At 45.2% G+C, this 15,457-nt stretch overlaps 3 protein-coding genes, 1 long non-coding RNA gene and 10 other non-coding genes across 14 annotated transcripts; 2 read left to right on the top strand and 12 right to left on the bottom strand.

Moving 5' to 3' along the window:
• The first annotated feature begins 272 nt into the window (after positions 1-272).
• Positions 273-2,457, top strand: LOC109195828 (mitochondrial import inner membrane translocase subunit Tim9). The gene is made up of 4 exons (XM_019348582.2): positions 273-515; positions 755-803; positions 1,826-1,921; positions 2,003-2,457. The coding sequence occupies exons 2-4, from the start codon at positions 765-767 to the stop codon at positions 2,135-2,137; spliced, it is 270 nt and encodes an 89-aa protein (XP_019204127.1). The 5' UTR covers positions 273-515; positions 755-764; the 3' UTR covers positions 2,138-2,457.
• A 613-nt stretch (positions 2,458-3,070) lies between these two features.
• slirp (SRA stem-loop interacting RNA binding protein) lies at positions 3,071-5,474 on the bottom strand. Its single transcript, XM_003457195.5, has 4 exons — positions 5,320-5,474; positions 3,958-4,016; positions 3,617-3,724; positions 3,071-3,361 (listed from the first exon to the last, which is right to left on the bottom strand). The coding sequence occupies exons 1-4, from the start codon at positions 5,381-5,383 to the stop codon at positions 3,293-3,295; spliced, it is 300 nt and encodes a 99-aa protein (XP_003457243.1). The 5' UTR covers positions 5,384-5,474; the 3' UTR covers positions 3,071-3,292.
• Positions 4,079-5,313, bottom strand: LOC112843120 (uncharacterized). Its single transcript, XR_003215262.1, has 2 exons — positions 4,449-5,313; positions 4,079-4,214 (listed from the first exon to the last, which is right to left on the bottom strand). It is a non-coding gene; the product is annotated as an uncharacterized LOC112843120 (long non-coding RNA).
• Positions 5,475-5,692: 218 nt separating the features above from the next.
• Positions 5,693-9,784, top strand: alkbh1 (alkB homolog 1, histone H2A dioxygenase). The gene is made up of 6 exons (XM_025900973.1): positions 5,693-6,008; positions 6,503-6,611; positions 7,101-7,263; positions 8,370-8,460; positions 8,585-8,778; positions 8,854-9,784. Exons 1-6 carry the CDS (start codon positions 5,871-5,873, stop codon positions 9,185-9,187), a joined length of 1,029 nt encoding a protein of 342 aa, XP_025756758.1. The 5' UTR covers positions 5,693-5,870; the 3' UTR covers positions 9,188-9,784.
• A 709-nt stretch (positions 9,785-10,493) lies between these two features.
• LOC112843206 (U4 spliceosomal RNA) lies at positions 10,494-10,633 on the bottom strand. Its single transcript, XR_003215392.1, has one exon. It is a non-coding gene; the product is annotated as a U4 spliceosomal RNA (small nuclear RNA).
• Positions 10,634-11,008: 375 nt separating this feature from the next.
• On the bottom strand, positions 11,009-11,148 carry LOC112843214 (U4 spliceosomal RNA). The gene has a single exon (XR_003215400.1). It is a non-coding gene; the product is annotated as a U4 spliceosomal RNA (small nuclear RNA).
• Positions 11,149-11,511: 363 nt separating this feature from the next.
• Positions 11,512-11,651, bottom strand: LOC112843201 (U4 spliceosomal RNA). The gene has a single exon (XR_003215387.1). It is a non-coding gene; the product is annotated as a U4 spliceosomal RNA (small nuclear RNA).
• A 366-nt stretch (positions 11,652-12,017) lies between these two features.
• On the bottom strand, positions 12,018-12,157 carry LOC112843205 (U4 spliceosomal RNA). The gene has a single exon (XR_003215391.1). It is a non-coding gene; the product is annotated as a U4 spliceosomal RNA (small nuclear RNA).
• Positions 12,158-12,523: 366 nt separating this feature from the next.
• Positions 12,524-12,663, bottom strand: LOC112843204 (U4 spliceosomal RNA). Its single transcript, XR_003215390.1, has one exon. It is a non-coding gene; the product is annotated as a U4 spliceosomal RNA (small nuclear RNA).
• Positions 12,664-13,038: 375 nt separating this feature from the next.
• Positions 13,039-13,178, bottom strand: LOC112843200 (U4 spliceosomal RNA). Its single transcript, XR_003215386.1, has one exon. It is a non-coding gene; the product is annotated as a U4 spliceosomal RNA (small nuclear RNA).
• A 364-nt stretch (positions 13,179-13,542) lies between these two features.
• Positions 13,543-13,682, bottom strand: LOC112843203 (U4 spliceosomal RNA). Its single transcript, XR_003215389.1, has one exon. It is a non-coding gene; the product is annotated as a U4 spliceosomal RNA (small nuclear RNA).
• A 375-nt stretch (positions 13,683-14,057) lies between these two features.
• LOC112843209 (U4 spliceosomal RNA) lies at positions 14,058-14,197 on the bottom strand. The gene has a single exon (XR_003215395.1). It is a non-coding gene; the product is annotated as a U4 spliceosomal RNA (small nuclear RNA).
• Positions 14,198-14,563: 366 nt separating this feature from the next.
• LOC112843199 (U4 spliceosomal RNA) lies at positions 14,564-14,703 on the bottom strand. Its single transcript, XR_003215385.1, has one exon. It is a non-coding gene; the product is annotated as a U4 spliceosomal RNA (small nuclear RNA).
• Positions 14,704-15,069: 366 nt separating this feature from the next.
• LOC112843215 (U4 spliceosomal RNA) lies at positions 15,070-15,209 on the bottom strand. Its single transcript, XR_003215401.1, has one exon. It is a non-coding gene; the product is annotated as a U4 spliceosomal RNA (small nuclear RNA).
• Between the last annotated feature and the right edge of the window lie 248 nt (positions 15,210-15,457).

The raw sequence follows: 15,457 nt of genomic DNA, 5'->3' as shown, positions 1-15,457 counted from the left end.
ATAATGAGTACTTCAGGCTTCCATACTGCATGTTTGAAGGCAGGTAGGAACCATCCAGCAGGAACCTTTTGTTGCTGCGCTTGTTGCTTTCCTGACCTGAACATTCGTCACATTTTTCTCTCAAATGTAATTTTTTATTCGTGTTTTAAATTTAATAAAATTATTAATTTAAATAGCTGAATATTAAGCTTAATGTAAGCCTCATGTTGAACGTGTGTGTTTTTTAATTTAAATGAAAAGTCGCAAAAAAATGGGAGAGAATCTGCTGTTCTGTGCGCATGCGTCCTTCAGTCCGTCACTCGGAGGCTCCCCTCCTGCAGTTGGGATCTCAGGTGGAATAAAAACTGTCTTCCTGCTGCTGTAAAGGGGAACTGAGCGCTGCTGCTCGGGAGGCTGAAGAGGAACATCTCCAGGAGAACACAGGAACCCTCATCGGAGGGCGGGATCACGGAGCTTACCGGGCTAGCCGATAGCCGTTAGCAGCAGCAGTCCGTTTAAACGCGCTGTTTTGTCAGGTAGGTTTGTTCATCATGTCACTAAATCCCGAGTAACTTCTGCTCCCTGAAGCGTTACTAAACCAGCCAACCTAAGCTGAACGGCACACCTGTAAGGTCACATTGAAAGAATAACACGTGAGCGCCGGGGGAGCTTTAAAAGAGGCGGACCGAGGAGAGGGCTAAAAATGGAGGATTTATGAAGGGAGTCTGGTGTGTTAGCATTGCTGCTAATTGTTGCCCCGTTTCCCCTCCTACAGAGTCCGAATCATGGCGGTCCAGGTGTCCGAGTCCGACCAGATCAAACAGGTAAGTGACCCCAAGAGTTTTCATGTGGACTCTGAGAACAGAGGCTCAGAATTCAGAGGCACAAAGTCCGGTTACTGTGGCCTCCGGGGTCCATAGAAAACCCGCACTGAACTACACAGCAAGGAGGCCTGTGAGGGACAAAACAGGAGAGAGCGACAGAACCGTAGGTTAAAATAAATAGATAAAAATAGAAATCAGTCAAAACAAACTGAAATACCGTCAATGCCAGAAAACTGTGGCAGCTTATTGGGACCAATACAGGAGTGACAGTGTGTGGATATAAAAAATATATTAATTGGAAATAATAAGATTAGTATAAAGCAAGAAATATATAACCGAAGCACAATTTAGATATTGAAAAAGTAAGAAAAACATTTTAGGTCAAAAGATAAAGTTTAAGAAGTTAAATACGCACAAAATCAAGTGATACAGGAAATGGTTTAAAAAGTAAATAAACGTAAAACAGCAGAGTCTGAGGAAAACATGACAAACATCTGAGTATTTAAAAATTTAAAAATGACAGGAAAAAACAAAAGGAATTTATCTGAAAGTTTTTTATGATGACTTCATAATCCCAAAAGTCGCCCCGTCGGTTCGCCTGGACGTTTTCAGTGGAAGAAACATTTGAATTTATACATTTATCAGAATAAAGTTCTTTGAACTAAAAGTCACAGCTTTGATCCAGTGGCATCGCTCTTATCATTTAAACCTGCAGCAGGAAGCCTCTGTCACACACGCAGATCTGAGGTAATAGATTTGATCCTGAGCTCCCACCTTGGGTCTTTAAGGCAGCTTCACAGTCTTGGAGGGCTTGAAGAAAACCAAAACTGTTGACTGCATCAGTAAAACTGAGCGTGCCTGGAGCAGCGAGAGGACGGAGGTCTCCGCTGAGCGTGAAACCTGTTTCAGGAAATTTCTTCCCAGACCTGAACCTCGGATCCTTCTCGGTCGTCTCTCAGATTGTTTTGTTGAATTGCTGCTCTGCAGCCGTTTTCTGAGTCGTGTCTGTTTCCTGTGTTCAGTTTAAGGAGTTTCTGGGGACGTACAACAAGGTGACGGAGAACTGCTTCATGGACTGCGTCCGAGACTTCACCACGAGAGACGTGAAGCCCGAGGAGGTAAAAAAAGATGATTGGATGACAGAACCATGTAAGTGAAGGAACATCTGGATAAAATCCTCACAGCTGTTTGTGTTTCAGTCGAGCTGCTCCGAGTCGTGCCTGCAGAAGTATCTGAAGATGACTCAGAGGATCTCCATGCGTTTCCAGGAGTATCACATCCAGCAGAACGAGGCTCTGGCGGCTAAAGCTGGCCTGCTGGGACAGCCGCGCTGACCCTGAACCTGTGCCGGGCCGTGCTGGTCCTGGTCCAGCGGATCCTCCGGCGCTGTAAAAACAGACTCTGAAGCTGCGCATGAGGACGTTTTGTTACAGTTTCTGACCGGAAGCTCCGCCCCCTCAGAGTCTGTCTGCAGGGTGAAGGAATCAGTCGGCTGTTCTGTGCATCATGGGAAATGTAGTTTCAGATTCTTTATTAACATGCAGAATATTCCTTTAATGTGCAGATTTGTCTTTTTATTGAACACAACAACGACGATGATGATGATGAGCTGACCTCATTTTTCATGTCTGGAAATAAAAATAATCCGACATCAGGAATGTGTGGACGTTTTCATCCCTGTTAGGAAGTACTTTACTGCATCCGACCTCACTCTGGCTCTGCTGCAGATCACACAGAGTCCTGAGAAACGTTAAGACCAGCTGCAGCGTTTCACATTTTCTTTCTGTTTACTGTATTTTTAACAACATGCAAAAGTATAAAGTTACTCAGTTACTTTTAAAGTGTTTTTCCTGCATATTACATGAAGTGTACTTTGTCTTGCATCATGATTCAGATCATTACCAAATAAAATCAAACTCAGAATGATGAGGTTAGATTCTGAATGCAGGGCTTTTATTTTGATAGTGTTGAAGGATTCTGATGTTCCCTCAGTGTGGAGCAAACTGCTTTAAAGACAGTCGTGCGGTTTCATCAGGATCGACGCTTTTCTATTGTTCAGTTTGGTTTTTATTGAAAAGTAAAAACTAAAATCTTTGTCGTTTTACAGTTTTGTGTGGAGTCCGTCTGCTATCCAGACACTTCCTCTGCTTTATTGGATTTTGAAAGAAGCATCCTCCTTTTTCTAAAGACTGTTCAAAGTTTTTCCTTCATTTTGTTCCCAAAGTCAAGGAGGAAGTCTTTTACTGACAATAGAACCACGAGACAAATGGAGTTTAGTTTGGTCTTTATTGGCTTTTTTCTGTACAGCTCGGCATGAACGGTTTCACGTTGCAACAGGAAGTCCAGCACGGCGGCTGACAATAAATAACAAGATGAGGACTGACGAATCGGTCATCAATTCACTGACGATAATCAAACAGGAAGTGTGACGTCGGCCCGAGCAGGCAGCCGGAGCACGGAGAGAAGAAGAGCGGCGCGTCCTCGGAGCGTCAGTCGTACTCGGCGTCTTTGTCCGACTTCTGTCCTGCAAATAGGCGTCTGTTCCTCTGAACCTGCAGCTGGAAACAGACCGAACGGTCAGGACATCTCACAGTGTCCCCGTCTGTGGGGGCGGGGACACTGAGCAATCAGAGGCAAAAAATTTTCTTTGTTGTTTCTGCGAACGTGCAGAAGATGACATCACAAAAGTGATCTGGTTTAATCCAGAAGATCAGAGGAGTACAGAGGTTTTCTGATTTGACCACTGCTGGTTCAAAGAGACCACAGCGACTCCATTACCCAGAAGCCCTTGCTTTGGTGACAGATGGTCTTACCTTGGCGCCCTCGAGCACGTGCGGGTCCTTCTGCAGAGCGTTGTTGAGTCCTTCCTCAGAGGAGAAGCCGATCCAGCAGAAGCCTCTGTGGAAGCCCGTTTCTTTATCCTGAGGACACGCAGAGACGTCACTGACATGCAGGTGCACACACACACACACACTGCCACCACCTGCTGCTTGCATCATCATCTCAGGCAGTGCTCACACACTAAAAACATGCAGAGCTGAATTGAGGCGTGCGTGTGTGTGTGTGTGTGTGTGGCTGTGAGGCTACAGGTGGTCACTTCCTGTTGGGTCATGTGACTGTGTGACACGGTGTGATGTCAGTGATGACTACTTACAAACGGCAGCAGGCACTTCTTCACGGCTCCAAACTGCCCGAAGTACTCCTTCATCTCCTCTGAAACATACACACAGGAACATGTCAGTCCAAACACCTGAGTGTCTGCACCTCACCTGTCCTGCTTCCTCTCACGTCCCCTCACATCTGTCGTCATCTAGTGTTTCGAGTGGGTAGTGTCTCACACATCACAGACTGTCCACTCCCTCCCTCGACCCCACAGAGGATGCCATCACCCTTCACAGAGCGCTGAGCCACCTGGAGAAGAGGAAGAGCTCCGTGAGGATGCTCAACACCAAACTGGACCAACTTCAGATCCTGATCCTGGGATCCAGAGAACAACCTGAAGCTGAACATCCTTAAAACCAAAGAACTCATAATGGAGCTCAGGAGGCACAGACAGGTCCACTCCCCCCTCATTATAAATGAAGAACAGGCAGAATCTGTTTCCACCTTCATGTTTCTGGACACCCACATCTCCCCTGATCTCACCTGGACCTACAACACCATCGCCCTGGTAAAGGAGGCCCAGCAGCGCCTGCACGTCCTCGGTGTCCTGGGAAAAAGAATCTGGACCAGGAGCTGCTACTGGCTTTCTACTGCTGCTCAGTGGAGAGCGTGCTCTCCTCCTGCCTGGTGTTTGGTGCTCAGGGGCCACAACTGAGAACAGGAAGGCGGTGCAGACAGTCATTAACACCACCCAAAAAAGCACTGGCTGTCATCTGCCACCCCTGGAGGCCATCGCCAGATCCTTCTGTCTCAGGTAAACCAGAGCACAGCCGACCCCGCCCACCACCTGTTTGACCTCTGGTGGGCGCCTCAAGTCAGTCAGGTCCCACACCTCCAGACTCACTCACAGTTTCTTTCCCTGGGCCACTCGGACACCCACCCACACCCTGCCCACTATGAGCCAGTGTGTGAGTGACCCTCATCACTCAGGTCACTCACACACTGGCTGACTTTGACTTTGCTCTCCACTGTGGGCCTTCCTGTTGTTTCTGTACATATTCCTCCTCTTATTTATTCCTGTTGTCTACTTTTATATTTTGTTCCTGCACAGTGTGCTCCAGAGGTTGGATGGAAGCTCAGGATCAGACAGAGAATCACTCTGAACTGTGACTCAAGCAAAACTGCTCTGACGTCATCAGCCCGGCCTGTAATTAGGGCAGTCCTTTAATGTGAACTGCCTCAGGTAAAACACCTGTAAGCTGCAGCCACGTGACTGACCTACCGGACACCTTACTGCACGTTAAATTCTTCCCGTGCCAATCTACCTGACGATAATCGACATGCGTGATCGGCTGCACACGTCACATGTCGTCACAAAAATCAAACATGACTGATCGATAATGAGCAGACTCACTGGTGGCCACAGTCCACGGCACTTTGGACACGAACACCTCGAACACTTTCTTGGACGCCGCCATGTTGCTTTCTCTGACCCGTGACGTGATGTTGCGTTCAGGGCCACCTGGGACCTGAGAGCGATGAAACGGCGTCTGATTGGTGGCAGTGCAGGAGTTAAAATATGTGAACTCTTTCAAGCCTAACTTTGAACAAATGTATTTTTCTGAGTTGGTTGTTTTTCCTTTTTTCTCTCAAATCCTTTTAACCAATATTTCGATGTGTCTGCATTTTATTTGTAATCTGTTTCTTATTGCTCATCAATGCTCTGAAGAAAATCATTTTTAAGAAAAAATGATTTCCGAGGTTCAGTAAATGCAGCTTCGATCACGTGATTGAGCACCATAAGTCTGTGACCCGCGTGGACAGTGACGCTGAAACATGTTACAGTTTGTCTCTCCCCGCTCGCCCTGTTAACTGTTTAAATATATTTTTATTTGTTTGTTTGTTTTGTTCTTTAATTTTTGTTTGTTTTTACTTCCGGAGTAGGACGCGCAGGACAGTGACGTCATGGCTAAGATGGCAGCCTCCATGGTGGAGGGTGGAGAGGATGCGTTTCGGAAGATCTTTAAGTTTTACAGGAGGAGAAACCCCCCACCGGACCTCAGCGACGTCATCGACTTTTCCAGGTGTGCGCCCGGTGAACAGGTGAGAGCATAGCGCGCTCCCGGCGTTTAGCAGCCATCTTTCTCCTCCTTGTTCTTTTTCATGGGTCAGTTTGAAGTTTGACTTCTCTGACCAACAAAGTGAAAAGTTCCACAGGTGACCTCCACCTGCCCTCACCTGTCCACTTTCATTTCTGATCTGGTTTTCGTGTGAAGCAAACTCACCTGGATGAACAAATACTGATCAGTGATTGATCATTTCATTGGTCACACCGATGACTGTGTGTCACAGAGTGAAGGTTGAAGGTGGTCGACGCAGCAGACAGGTGTGAGGGTCAGAGTTCAAACACGAACAGTCTGAATCTGCAGATCACCTGAATCCACCTGACTGACGTCACAGTGGACTGGGTCTCACCTGACTGGTGCAGGTCTGCTGAAGAACAGGTGTAGACAGCACCTGAGCGAAAATGATTTTACAACCGTGACGTCTGCTAATGATGTAGGTGTGTGTGTGTGTGTGTGTGTGTGTGTGTGTAGATCATTCCAGTTAACCTCGCCGCCGCCGCAGTGAGCGATGTGGAAGCCACCAGAGTCGGATTACAGCCCGTCAGAGAATGGCAAGCCTTCGGCCTGCGAGGACACCCAGGTACACGCTCACGTTAGAGTTTAAATAAAGTTTTGATTGGAAGTGCAATGCATGCGGTCTGGTTCAATTCAATCCAGCTGTAAAGAACCAAATAACAGCGACAGTCGCCTCGCAGCGCCTCATACAATAAGGTAAAGCGTAGGGAGAAGCCGGCTCTGAGGTTACTGAGAGTTAGTCTTGTTTTTCCACGTTTCAGGAACTGAAGTGTTTTTAGTCTAGCTCAGTAGAATGGTCTCGACTGTAATGGACAGTTCTGATTGGCTGCCCACTGGGAATTTAATGTCAGCAGCGTGTTCCAGCGAGGACTCGCTGGATGAAGACGATGCTCTGCATTCATTCAGCTGTGGCCTGCTGCTGAACACACGAGCTGCTTTATGTCTTTTTACCTGCTTCAGATGAAACTGGGCTTCATGTGGCCCATGAACTGGACCGAGTTTAGTGCTCTGGGTACACGATGATGATGATGACTCTGCACTCTTCCTCGTTCAGGGTTCATCTTCATTTCCAATCCGTTCCTGCGTGGCACGCAGCCGTTCTGGCTCCGACAGTGTCTGAAGATTTACCCTCAGAAACCAAACATCTGCAACCTGGACATGCACATGTCCCCCTTAGAGACTCAGGACATCTGGGGACAGAGTGTGCACAGCCTGAGGTGAGACTCACAGGTGTCTACAGGTACATGCTGCACAGGTCACAGCAGGAGGAGCTCGAACTCCCAATGAAGGTAAACAGTCTACTACCAGCAGGGGTCACTGCGACGCCACCACAGCCCTCCGGCTGCTCAGGTGTATCTGTGCCTCGTCATGCATGTGCGTGTGTTTGGAGGTGGCGGTCTGAGCATGGCTAAAGATTATTAGAGCTCTGAGTTTACAGCTGATTTTCAAACCATTTCGCTTGTTCCAAATCCTCCAATTATGCAAATGACCCACTTTAAAATGCAGCTTTTTCTCCCCCATAGTTCCTCTGACATTTCCCCAGTGTTCCTCAGATGTTCCCCCAACGATCCTCTGATGTTGCCCCGACGTTCCTCTAATGTTCCTCAGACATCTCCCCAACGTTCCTCAGACGTTTCCCCGATGTTCCTCTGACGTTCCCATGACATTCCTCTGACGTTGCCCCGGGGCTCCTCTGACAATTCCTCTGTTTCCGCGACGTTCCCCCGACAATTCCTCTGACGTTGCCCCGACGTTCTTCTGACATTCCCCTGACGTTCCGCCGACGTTGACAGGAGCGCAGATTTTTTCTTTAACCTGATGTTCATATTGCCATCGTTGGTGTAGAGCAGCTGCTTTTTGTGACGTTCTGCTGTGAAAGCTGAGAGTGAAGTGAAAAAGTGAGGAAGGGTTAGTGTTTATGAGAACGCAAACAAAACCTCTGTTTCCTATTTTATGCGACAAAAAGCAGCTCAGGTGTTTAATTACTGAAAATCCTTGGTGCTCGACTGCTGTGGTGTCTAAAGAATTCAGTGCCACCAGGGGGCGCTGTTGTAAAGTCCGCTGTTGTTTGCAGGTTTGGAGAGCTCAGCTGCTGTCAGATCTTTGAACAAACTGTGTGGACGTCACTCAAACTCTTCATGTGTGCTCTCGTCTTACTCTTTAACCTATTTCAGAATCATACTTTACTGACCCCTAAGGAAATTATGTGGGTTACAGTTGCTCCAGTACAGTAACAGTAACAGACTAGCCTATTTAACAATACGATATGTTCCAGATTTACAGATTTAAGAAATAACACAATATGTACGAATTTGATCCGCAGATCTTCTCAGGCTGGAAAACGAGAAGCTCGGACTCTCCTGGAACGGCTGCGCTGGGTCACGCTGGGCTATCATTACAACTGGGACACAAAGGTGAGCATCTGCTTCACCGCTGCTCCCCCAGAAGCACAGGCGGCGACGGTTCTAGAGCAAACGTTTGCCACGGTCTGTTAGGCCGCTCTTTCTCTTCACCTCATTCCTCCCCTCCTGTTTGCAGACGTACTCTCCCAGCAGTCACACTCCTTTCCCACGTGACCTCCACCTCCTCTCCGCTCACGTGACAGCTGCCTGCGGCTTCCCTGGCTTTATCTCGGAAGCGGGAATCCTCAACTATTACCGATCGGACTCTTCTCTGGGAATCCACGTGGACGAGTCGGAGCTGGACCACACTCGGCCGCTGCTGTCGTTTAGGTGGGACGCTTGTTTTTTCACAGTCGTTATGGGAAGGACATGTTTGAATTCCATTTTTCCGTGTTGTCTTCACAGTTTTGGTCAGTCAGCCATCTTCCTCCTGGGCGGCCCCCGCAGACAGGACCCCCCTACAGCCATGCTCATGCACAGCGGGGATGTGATGGTGATGTCGGGGCCGAGCCGCCTTCTGTACCACGCGGTCCCACGAATCCTCCCCGCACCTCCAGAGCGTCTGGCGTTAGAGACGGGGGATGCATCCAGGCCCCCCCCCACAGGAAGGCTCCGTGGTGGAGCCGGTGTCCGAGGAGGAATGGGCCGTCTGCTCCAGGTACATCCAGAGCTCCAGAGTGAATGTGACCGTCAGACAGGTGCTGGCGCCTGGACAGAAATTTCCAGAAACTCCCTGTAGTCACCAAAACACAGACACTGGACAGACAGACGGATACAATGATGGAGAGAGCAGAAAGAGGAAGAGGAGCAGCAGCAGAGACTCTGCTGATGCTGCAGAGACATGAACTCACTGAGGGGCCTGTCCAGACTTACAGCACGGGCCTCAATGAAGGACGGCTTCTGATTGGTTACTGGGTTTACTTCTTAAAGGATTTATGAATGGGTCGGTGACGTAGATGCTGGCAGACATGGGACGAGACCTGATCTTAAAGATGAACTCTTAGGAGTCGGTGCTAATCTGGATCCAGTTCAGTGTCAAAATGATTTTTTTTTTCTTTTTAACCATTAGTGTGATCGGACTACGTGTTGAGTCCTCACTAATATCTTAAACTGATTCAGTTACGAACAGTGAGTGAACAATCAATGAACAAAACAAAACAAAACAAAACAAAACAAACCAAAAAAAAAAAGATAATAATAAAATAATGATGAAAAATATCCACCTGGATCCTGATGCTACCACCAGGACTCTCTCCAGAACATTAGCTGCTGAAATGTTGCTTCATTGTGAACTTTTTTTTTGTGTCATTACAAAAGCCTGCTACTCTACTTCATAGATGCTGTGTACCATCACTTTGGTAATGCCTCATCACAATATCATTGTACCTGAGGTGCCTTTGAGCTGCCACCAGTTCAGTACTCTTGAACTTGCTCTCATTGCTCTCTCTCAATGAATTACAACCTTACATTCAAAGTTAAAATTCTAATGTCCCTTCTTCCTGATGTCGCCAACCTCGGGAAGGACGATATCTCCCCCCCTTACTTGGCGTCCTGGCTCCCCCTTGCCGTAGCATGTGTGTTGTACCTCATCACCATGAGAGCGAAGTACTGGATGCAGAGGCCCAAGTAGGACTTGAACTTGTGACTCCCACTCCAAAGGCGTGGAGTCTCACCACTACACTATCCAGCTGATATCGACTGAAGCATCAATACATTTATATATACGAGATTTCACTGAATCACACATTGTATTAAAGTTGCCATGTACGCATTTTCACACCTTGGCTCAGGGTCCGTGACCCTCTTCTCCACCACTTGCTCTAAGAACTGAAAAACCTTCTCAAATGAAATGTCGGTCAAGGACACTGAAAGAAGTTGAGCTGCTTAGCTACCAACAAATCTTAGTATCTAAACACGATTGGAATCCCATATTGTGTTAATGTTGCCAAGAAATCTTAATACCTGACAACCTCCCTCAATAAAAAGGACGGCTAGATATCGTAAATCGACAACTCCAGAAATTACCATTGAAACAAGCTACAAAGTCTCCTGAGAGACTAGCAAAAATTGCCATAGCTGACTGTGTTTCAAATCATCCAGGCGGGAATTGGTTAAAGTTTTCAACCAGCAATAATCACATCTCAGTAGAACTTCATAGACTATGAAATTGTCTCTGCACAAGAATAACCAGTGAGTTTCAGCTTTTCAGGTGGGTATGAATCAACACTCACATCACTGATGGTGCACTGTCAAATGTTGGGTGATGCAAGAACTAATTGGGTTTGAACTGGGGGATTACTCACGTGATTGGTTGATCATTTGGAAATCCCGCCCATTTACTGGCTCAGTGACTGTCGAATAAAGAATGTACGGTCCCTTTGTATGTATTGACCAAGAGCAAAGTGTCAATACTTTGTTTTACTGAATGCAGGATTGGAATCCCATATTGTGTTAATGTTGCCAAGAAATCTTAATACCTGACAACCTCCCTCAATAAAAAGAACGGCTAGATATCGTAAATCGACAACTCCAGAAATTACCATTGAAACAAGCTACAAAGTCTCCTGAGAGACTAGCAAAAATTGCCATAGCTGACTGTGTTTCAAGTCATCCAGGCGGGAATTGGTTAAAGTTTTCAACCAGCAATAATCACGTCTCAGTAGAGCTTCATAGACTATGAAATTGCCTCTGCACAAGAATAACCAGTGAGTTTCAGCTTTTGAGGTGGGTATGAATCAACACTCACATCAGTGATGGTGCACTGTCAAATGTTGGGTGATGCAAGAACTAATTGGGTTGAACTGGGGATTGCTCACGTGATTGGTTGATCATTTGCCCATTTACTGGCTCAGTGACTGTCGAATAAAGAATGTACGGTCCCTTTGTATGTATTGACAAAGAGCAAAGTGTCAATACTTTGTTTTACTGAATGCAGGATTGGAATCCCATATTGTGTTAATGTTGCCAAGAAATCTTAATACCTGACAACTTCCCTCAATAAAAGGACGGCTAGATATCGTAAATCGACAACTCCAGAAATTACCATTGAAACAAGCTACAAAGTCTCCTGAGAGACTAGCAAAAATTGCCATAGCTGACTGTGTTTCAAGTCATCCAGGCGGGAATTGGTTAAAGTTTTCAACCAGCAATAATCACGTCTCAGTAGAACTTCATAGACTATGAAATTGTCTCTGCACAAGAATAACCAGTAAGGTTCAGCTTTTGAGGTGGGTATGAATCAACACTTACATCAGTGATGGTGCACTGTCAAATGTTGGGTGATGCAAGAACTAATTGGGTTTGAACTGGGGGATTACTCACGTGATTGGTTGATCATTTGCCCATTTACTGGCTCAGTGACTGTCGAATAAAGAATGTACGGTCCCTTTGTATGTATTGACCAAGAGCAAAGTGTCAATACTTTGTTTTACTGAATGCAGGATTGGAATCCCATATTGTGTTAATGTTGCCAAGAAATCTTAATACCTGACAACCTCCCTCAATAAAAAGGACGGCTAGATATCGTAAATCGACAACTCCAGAAATTACCATTGAAACAAGCTACAAAGTCTCCTGAGAGACTAGCAAAAATTGCCATAGCTGACTGTGTTTCAAATCATCCAGGCGGGAATTGGTTAAAGTTTTCAACCAGCAATAATCACGTCTCAGTAGAACTTCATAGACTATGAAATTGTCTCTGCACAAGAATAACCAGTGAGTTTCAGCTTTTCAGGTGGGTATGAATCAACACTCACATCACTGATGGTGCACTGTCAAATGTTGGGTGATGCAAGAACTAATTGGGTTTGAACTGGGGGATTACTCACGTGATTGGTTGATCATTTGCCCATTTACTGGCTCAGTGACTGTCGAATAAAGAATGTACGGTCCCTTTGTATGTATTGACCAAGAGCAAAGTGTCAATACTTTGTTTTACTGAATGCAGGATTGGAATCCCATATTGTGTTAATGTTGCCAAGAAATCTTAATACCTGACAACCTCCCTCAATAAAAAGGACGGCTAGATATCGTAAATCGACAACTCCAGAAATTACCATTGAAACAAGCTACAAAGTCTCCTGAGAGACTAGCAAAAATTGCCATAGCTGACTGTGTTTCAAATCATCCAGGCGGGAATTGGTTAAAGTTTTCAACCAGCAATAATCACGTCTCAGTAGAACTTCATAGACTATGAAATTGTCTCTGCACAAGAATAACCAGTGAGTTTCAGCTTTTGAGGTGGGTATGAATCAACACTCACATCACTGATGGTGCACTGTCAAATGTTGGGTGATGCAAGAACTAATTGGGTTTGAACTGGGGGATTACTCACGTGATTGGTTGATCATTTGGAAATCCCGCCCATTTACTGGCTCAGTGACTGTCGAATAAAGAATGTACGGTCCCTTTGTATGTATTGACCAAGAGCAAAGTGTCAATACTTTGTTTTACTGAATGCAGGATTGGAATCCCATATTGTGTTAATGTTGCCAAGAAATCTTAATACCTGACAACTTCCCTCAATAAAAAGGACGGCTAGATATCGTAAATCGACAACTCCAGAAATTACCATTGAAACAAGCTACAAAGTCTCCTGAGAGACTAGCAAAAATTGCCATAGCTGACTGTGTTTCAAGTCATCCAGGCGGGAATTGGTTAAAGTTTTCAACCAGCAATAATCACGTCTCAGTAGAACTTCATAGACTATGAAATTGTCTCTGCACAAGAATAACCAGTGAGTTTCAGCTTTCAGGTGGGTATGAATCAACACTCACATCACTGATGGTGCACTGTCAAATGTTGGGTGATGCAAGAACTAATTGGGTTTGAACTGGGGGATTACTCACGTGATTGGTTGATCATTTGCCCATTTACTGGCTCAGTGACTGTCGAATAAAGAATGTACGGTCCCTTTGTATGTATTGACCAAGAGCAAAGTGTCAATACTTTGTTTTACTGAATGCAGGATTGGAATCCCATATTGTGTTAATGTTGCCAAGAAATCTTAATACCTGACAACCTCCCTCAATAAAAGGACGGCTAGATATCGTAAATCGACAACTCCAGAAATTACCATTGAAACAAGCTACAAAGTCTCCTGAGAGACTAGCAAAAATTGCCATAGCTGACTGTGTTTCAAATCATCCAGGCGGGAATTGGTTAAAGTTTTCAACCAGCAATAATCACGTCTCAGTAGAACTTCATAGACTATGAAATTGTCTCTGCACAAGAATAACCAGTGAGTTTCAGCTTTTCAGGTGGGTATGAATCAACACTCACATCACTGATGGTGCACTGTCAAATGTTGGGTGATGCAAGAACTAATTGGGTTTGAACTGGGGGATTACTCACGTGATTGGTTGATCATTTGGAAATCCCGCCCATTTACTGGCTCAGTGACTGTCGAATAAAGAATGTACGGTCCCTTTGTATGTATTGACCAAGAGCAAAGTGTCAATACTTTGTTTTACTGAATGCAGGATTGGAATCCCATATTGTGTTAATGTTGCCAAGAAATCTTAATACCTGACAACTTCCCTCAATAAAAAGGATGGCTAGATATCGTAAATCGACAACTCCAGAAATTACCATTGAAACAAGCTACAAAGTCTCCTGAGAGACTAGCAAAAATTGCCATAGCTGACTGTGTTTCAAGTCATCCAGGCGGGAATTGGTTAAAGTTTTCAACCAGCAATAATCACGTCTCAGTAGAACTTCATAGACTATGAAATTGCCTCTGCACAAGAATAACCAGTGAGTTTCAGCTTTTGAGGTGGGTATGAATCAACACTCACATCACTGATGGTGCACTGTCAAATGTTGGGTGATGCAAGAACTAATTGGGTTTGAACTGGGGGATTGCTCACGTGATTGGTTGATCATTTGCCCATTTACTGGCTCAGTGACTGTCGAATAAAGAATGTACGGTCCCTTTGTATGTATTGACAAAGAGCAAAGTGTCAATACTTTGTTTTACTGAATGCAGGATTGGAATCCCATATTGTGTTAATGTTGCCAAGAAATCTTAATACCTGACAACTTCCCTCAATAAAAAGGACGGCTAGATATCGTAAATCGACAACTCCAGAAATTACCATTGAAACAAGCTACAAAGTCTCCTGAGAGACTAGCAAAAATTGCCATAGCTGACTGTGTTTCAAGTCATCCAGGCGGGAATTGGTTAAAGTTTTCAACCAGCAATAATCACGTCTCAGTAGAACTTCATAGACTATGAAATTGTCTCTGCACAAGAATAACCAGTAAGGTTCAGCTTTTGAGGTGGGTATGAATCAACACTTACATCAGTGATGGTGCACTGTCAAATGTTGGGTGATGCAAGAACTAATTGGGTTTGAACTGGGGGATTACTCACGTGATTGGTTGATCATTTGCCCATTTACTGGCTCAGTGACTGTCGAATAAAGAATGTACGGTCCCTTTGTATGTATTGACCAAGAGCAAAGTGTCAATACTTTGTTTTACTGAATGCAGGATTGGAATCCCATATTGTGTTAATGTTGCCAAGAAATCTTAATACCTGACAACCTCCCTCAATAAAAAGGACGGCTAGATATCGTAAATCGACAACTCCAGAAATTACCATTGAAACAAGCTACAAAGTCTCCTGAGAGACTAGCAAAAATTGCCATAGCTGACTGTGTTTCAAGTCATCCAGGCGGGAATTGGTTAAAGTTTTCAACCAGCAATAATCACGTCTCAGTAGAACTTCATAGACTATGAAATTGTCTCTGCACAAGAATAACCAGTGAGGTTCAGCTTTTGAGGTGGGTATGAATCAACACTTACATCAGTGATGGTGCACTGTCAAATGTTGGGTGATGCAAGAACTAATTGGGTTTGAACTGGGGGATTACTCACGTGATTGGTTGATCATTTGGAAATCCCGCCCATTTACTGGCTCAGTGACTGTCGAATAAAGAATGTACGGTCCCTTTGTATGTATTGACCAAGAGCAAAGTGTCAATACTTTGTTTTACTGAATGCAGGA

The sequence above is a fragment of the Oreochromis niloticus genome, linkage group LG19, assembly GCF_001858045.2.
Source record: "Oreochromis niloticus isolate F11D_XX linkage group LG19, O_niloticus_UMD_NMBU, whole genome shotgun sequence".
Classification (NCBI taxonomy): Eukaryota; Metazoa; Chordata; class Actinopteri; order Cichliformes; family Cichlidae; genus Oreochromis; species Oreochromis niloticus.
Note: the sequence above shows the minus strand (reverse complement) of the source record. Positions and strands in the feature narration are given on the sequence as shown.

What these genes read in the sequence shown, in the direction of transcription:
- LOC109195828 (XM_019348582.2), top strand. Translation starts at nt 765, where the DNA reads ATGGCGGTCCAGGTGTCCGAGTCCGACCAGATCAAACAG. An exon ending in AGTCCGACCAGATCAAACAG is followed by an intron (nt 804 to 1,825) that starts GTAAGTGACCCC and finishes TCCTGTGTTCAG; the next exon opens with TTTAAGGAGTTTCTGGGGAC. An exon ending in GAGACGTGAAGCCCGAGGAG is followed by an intron (nt 1,922 to 2,002) that starts GTAAAAAAAGAT and finishes TTTGTGTTTCAG; the next exon opens with TCGAGCTGCTCCGAGTCGTG.
- slirp (XM_003457195.5), bottom strand. Translation starts at nt 5,383, where the DNA reads ATGGCGGCGTCCAAGAAAGTGTTCGAGGTGTTCGTGTCCAAAGTGCCG. An exon ending in GCCGTGGACTGTGGCCACCA is followed by an intron (nt 4,017 to 5,319) that starts GTGAGTCTGCTC and finishes TGTATGTTTCAG; the next exon opens with AGGAGATGAAGGAGTACTTC. An exon ending in AGAAGTGCCTGCTGCCGTTT is followed by an intron (nt 3,725 to 3,957) that starts GTAAGTAGTCAT and finishes GCGTGTCCTCAG; the next exon opens with GATAAAGAAACGGGCTTCCA.
- alkbh1 (XM_025900973.1), top strand. Translation starts at nt 5,871, where the DNA reads ATGGCTAAGATGGCAGCCTCCATGGTGGAGGGTGGAGAGGATGCGTTT. An exon ending in CGGCCTGCGAGGACACCCAG is followed by an intron (nt 6,612 to 7,100) that starts GTACACGCTCAC and finishes TTCCTCGTTCAG; the next exon opens with GGTTCATCTTCATTTCCAAT. An exon ending in CAGAGTGTGCACAGCCTGAG is followed by an intron (nt 7,264 to 8,369) that starts GTGAGACTCACA and finishes TTTGATCCGCAG; the next exon opens with ATCTTCTCAGGCTGGAAAAC.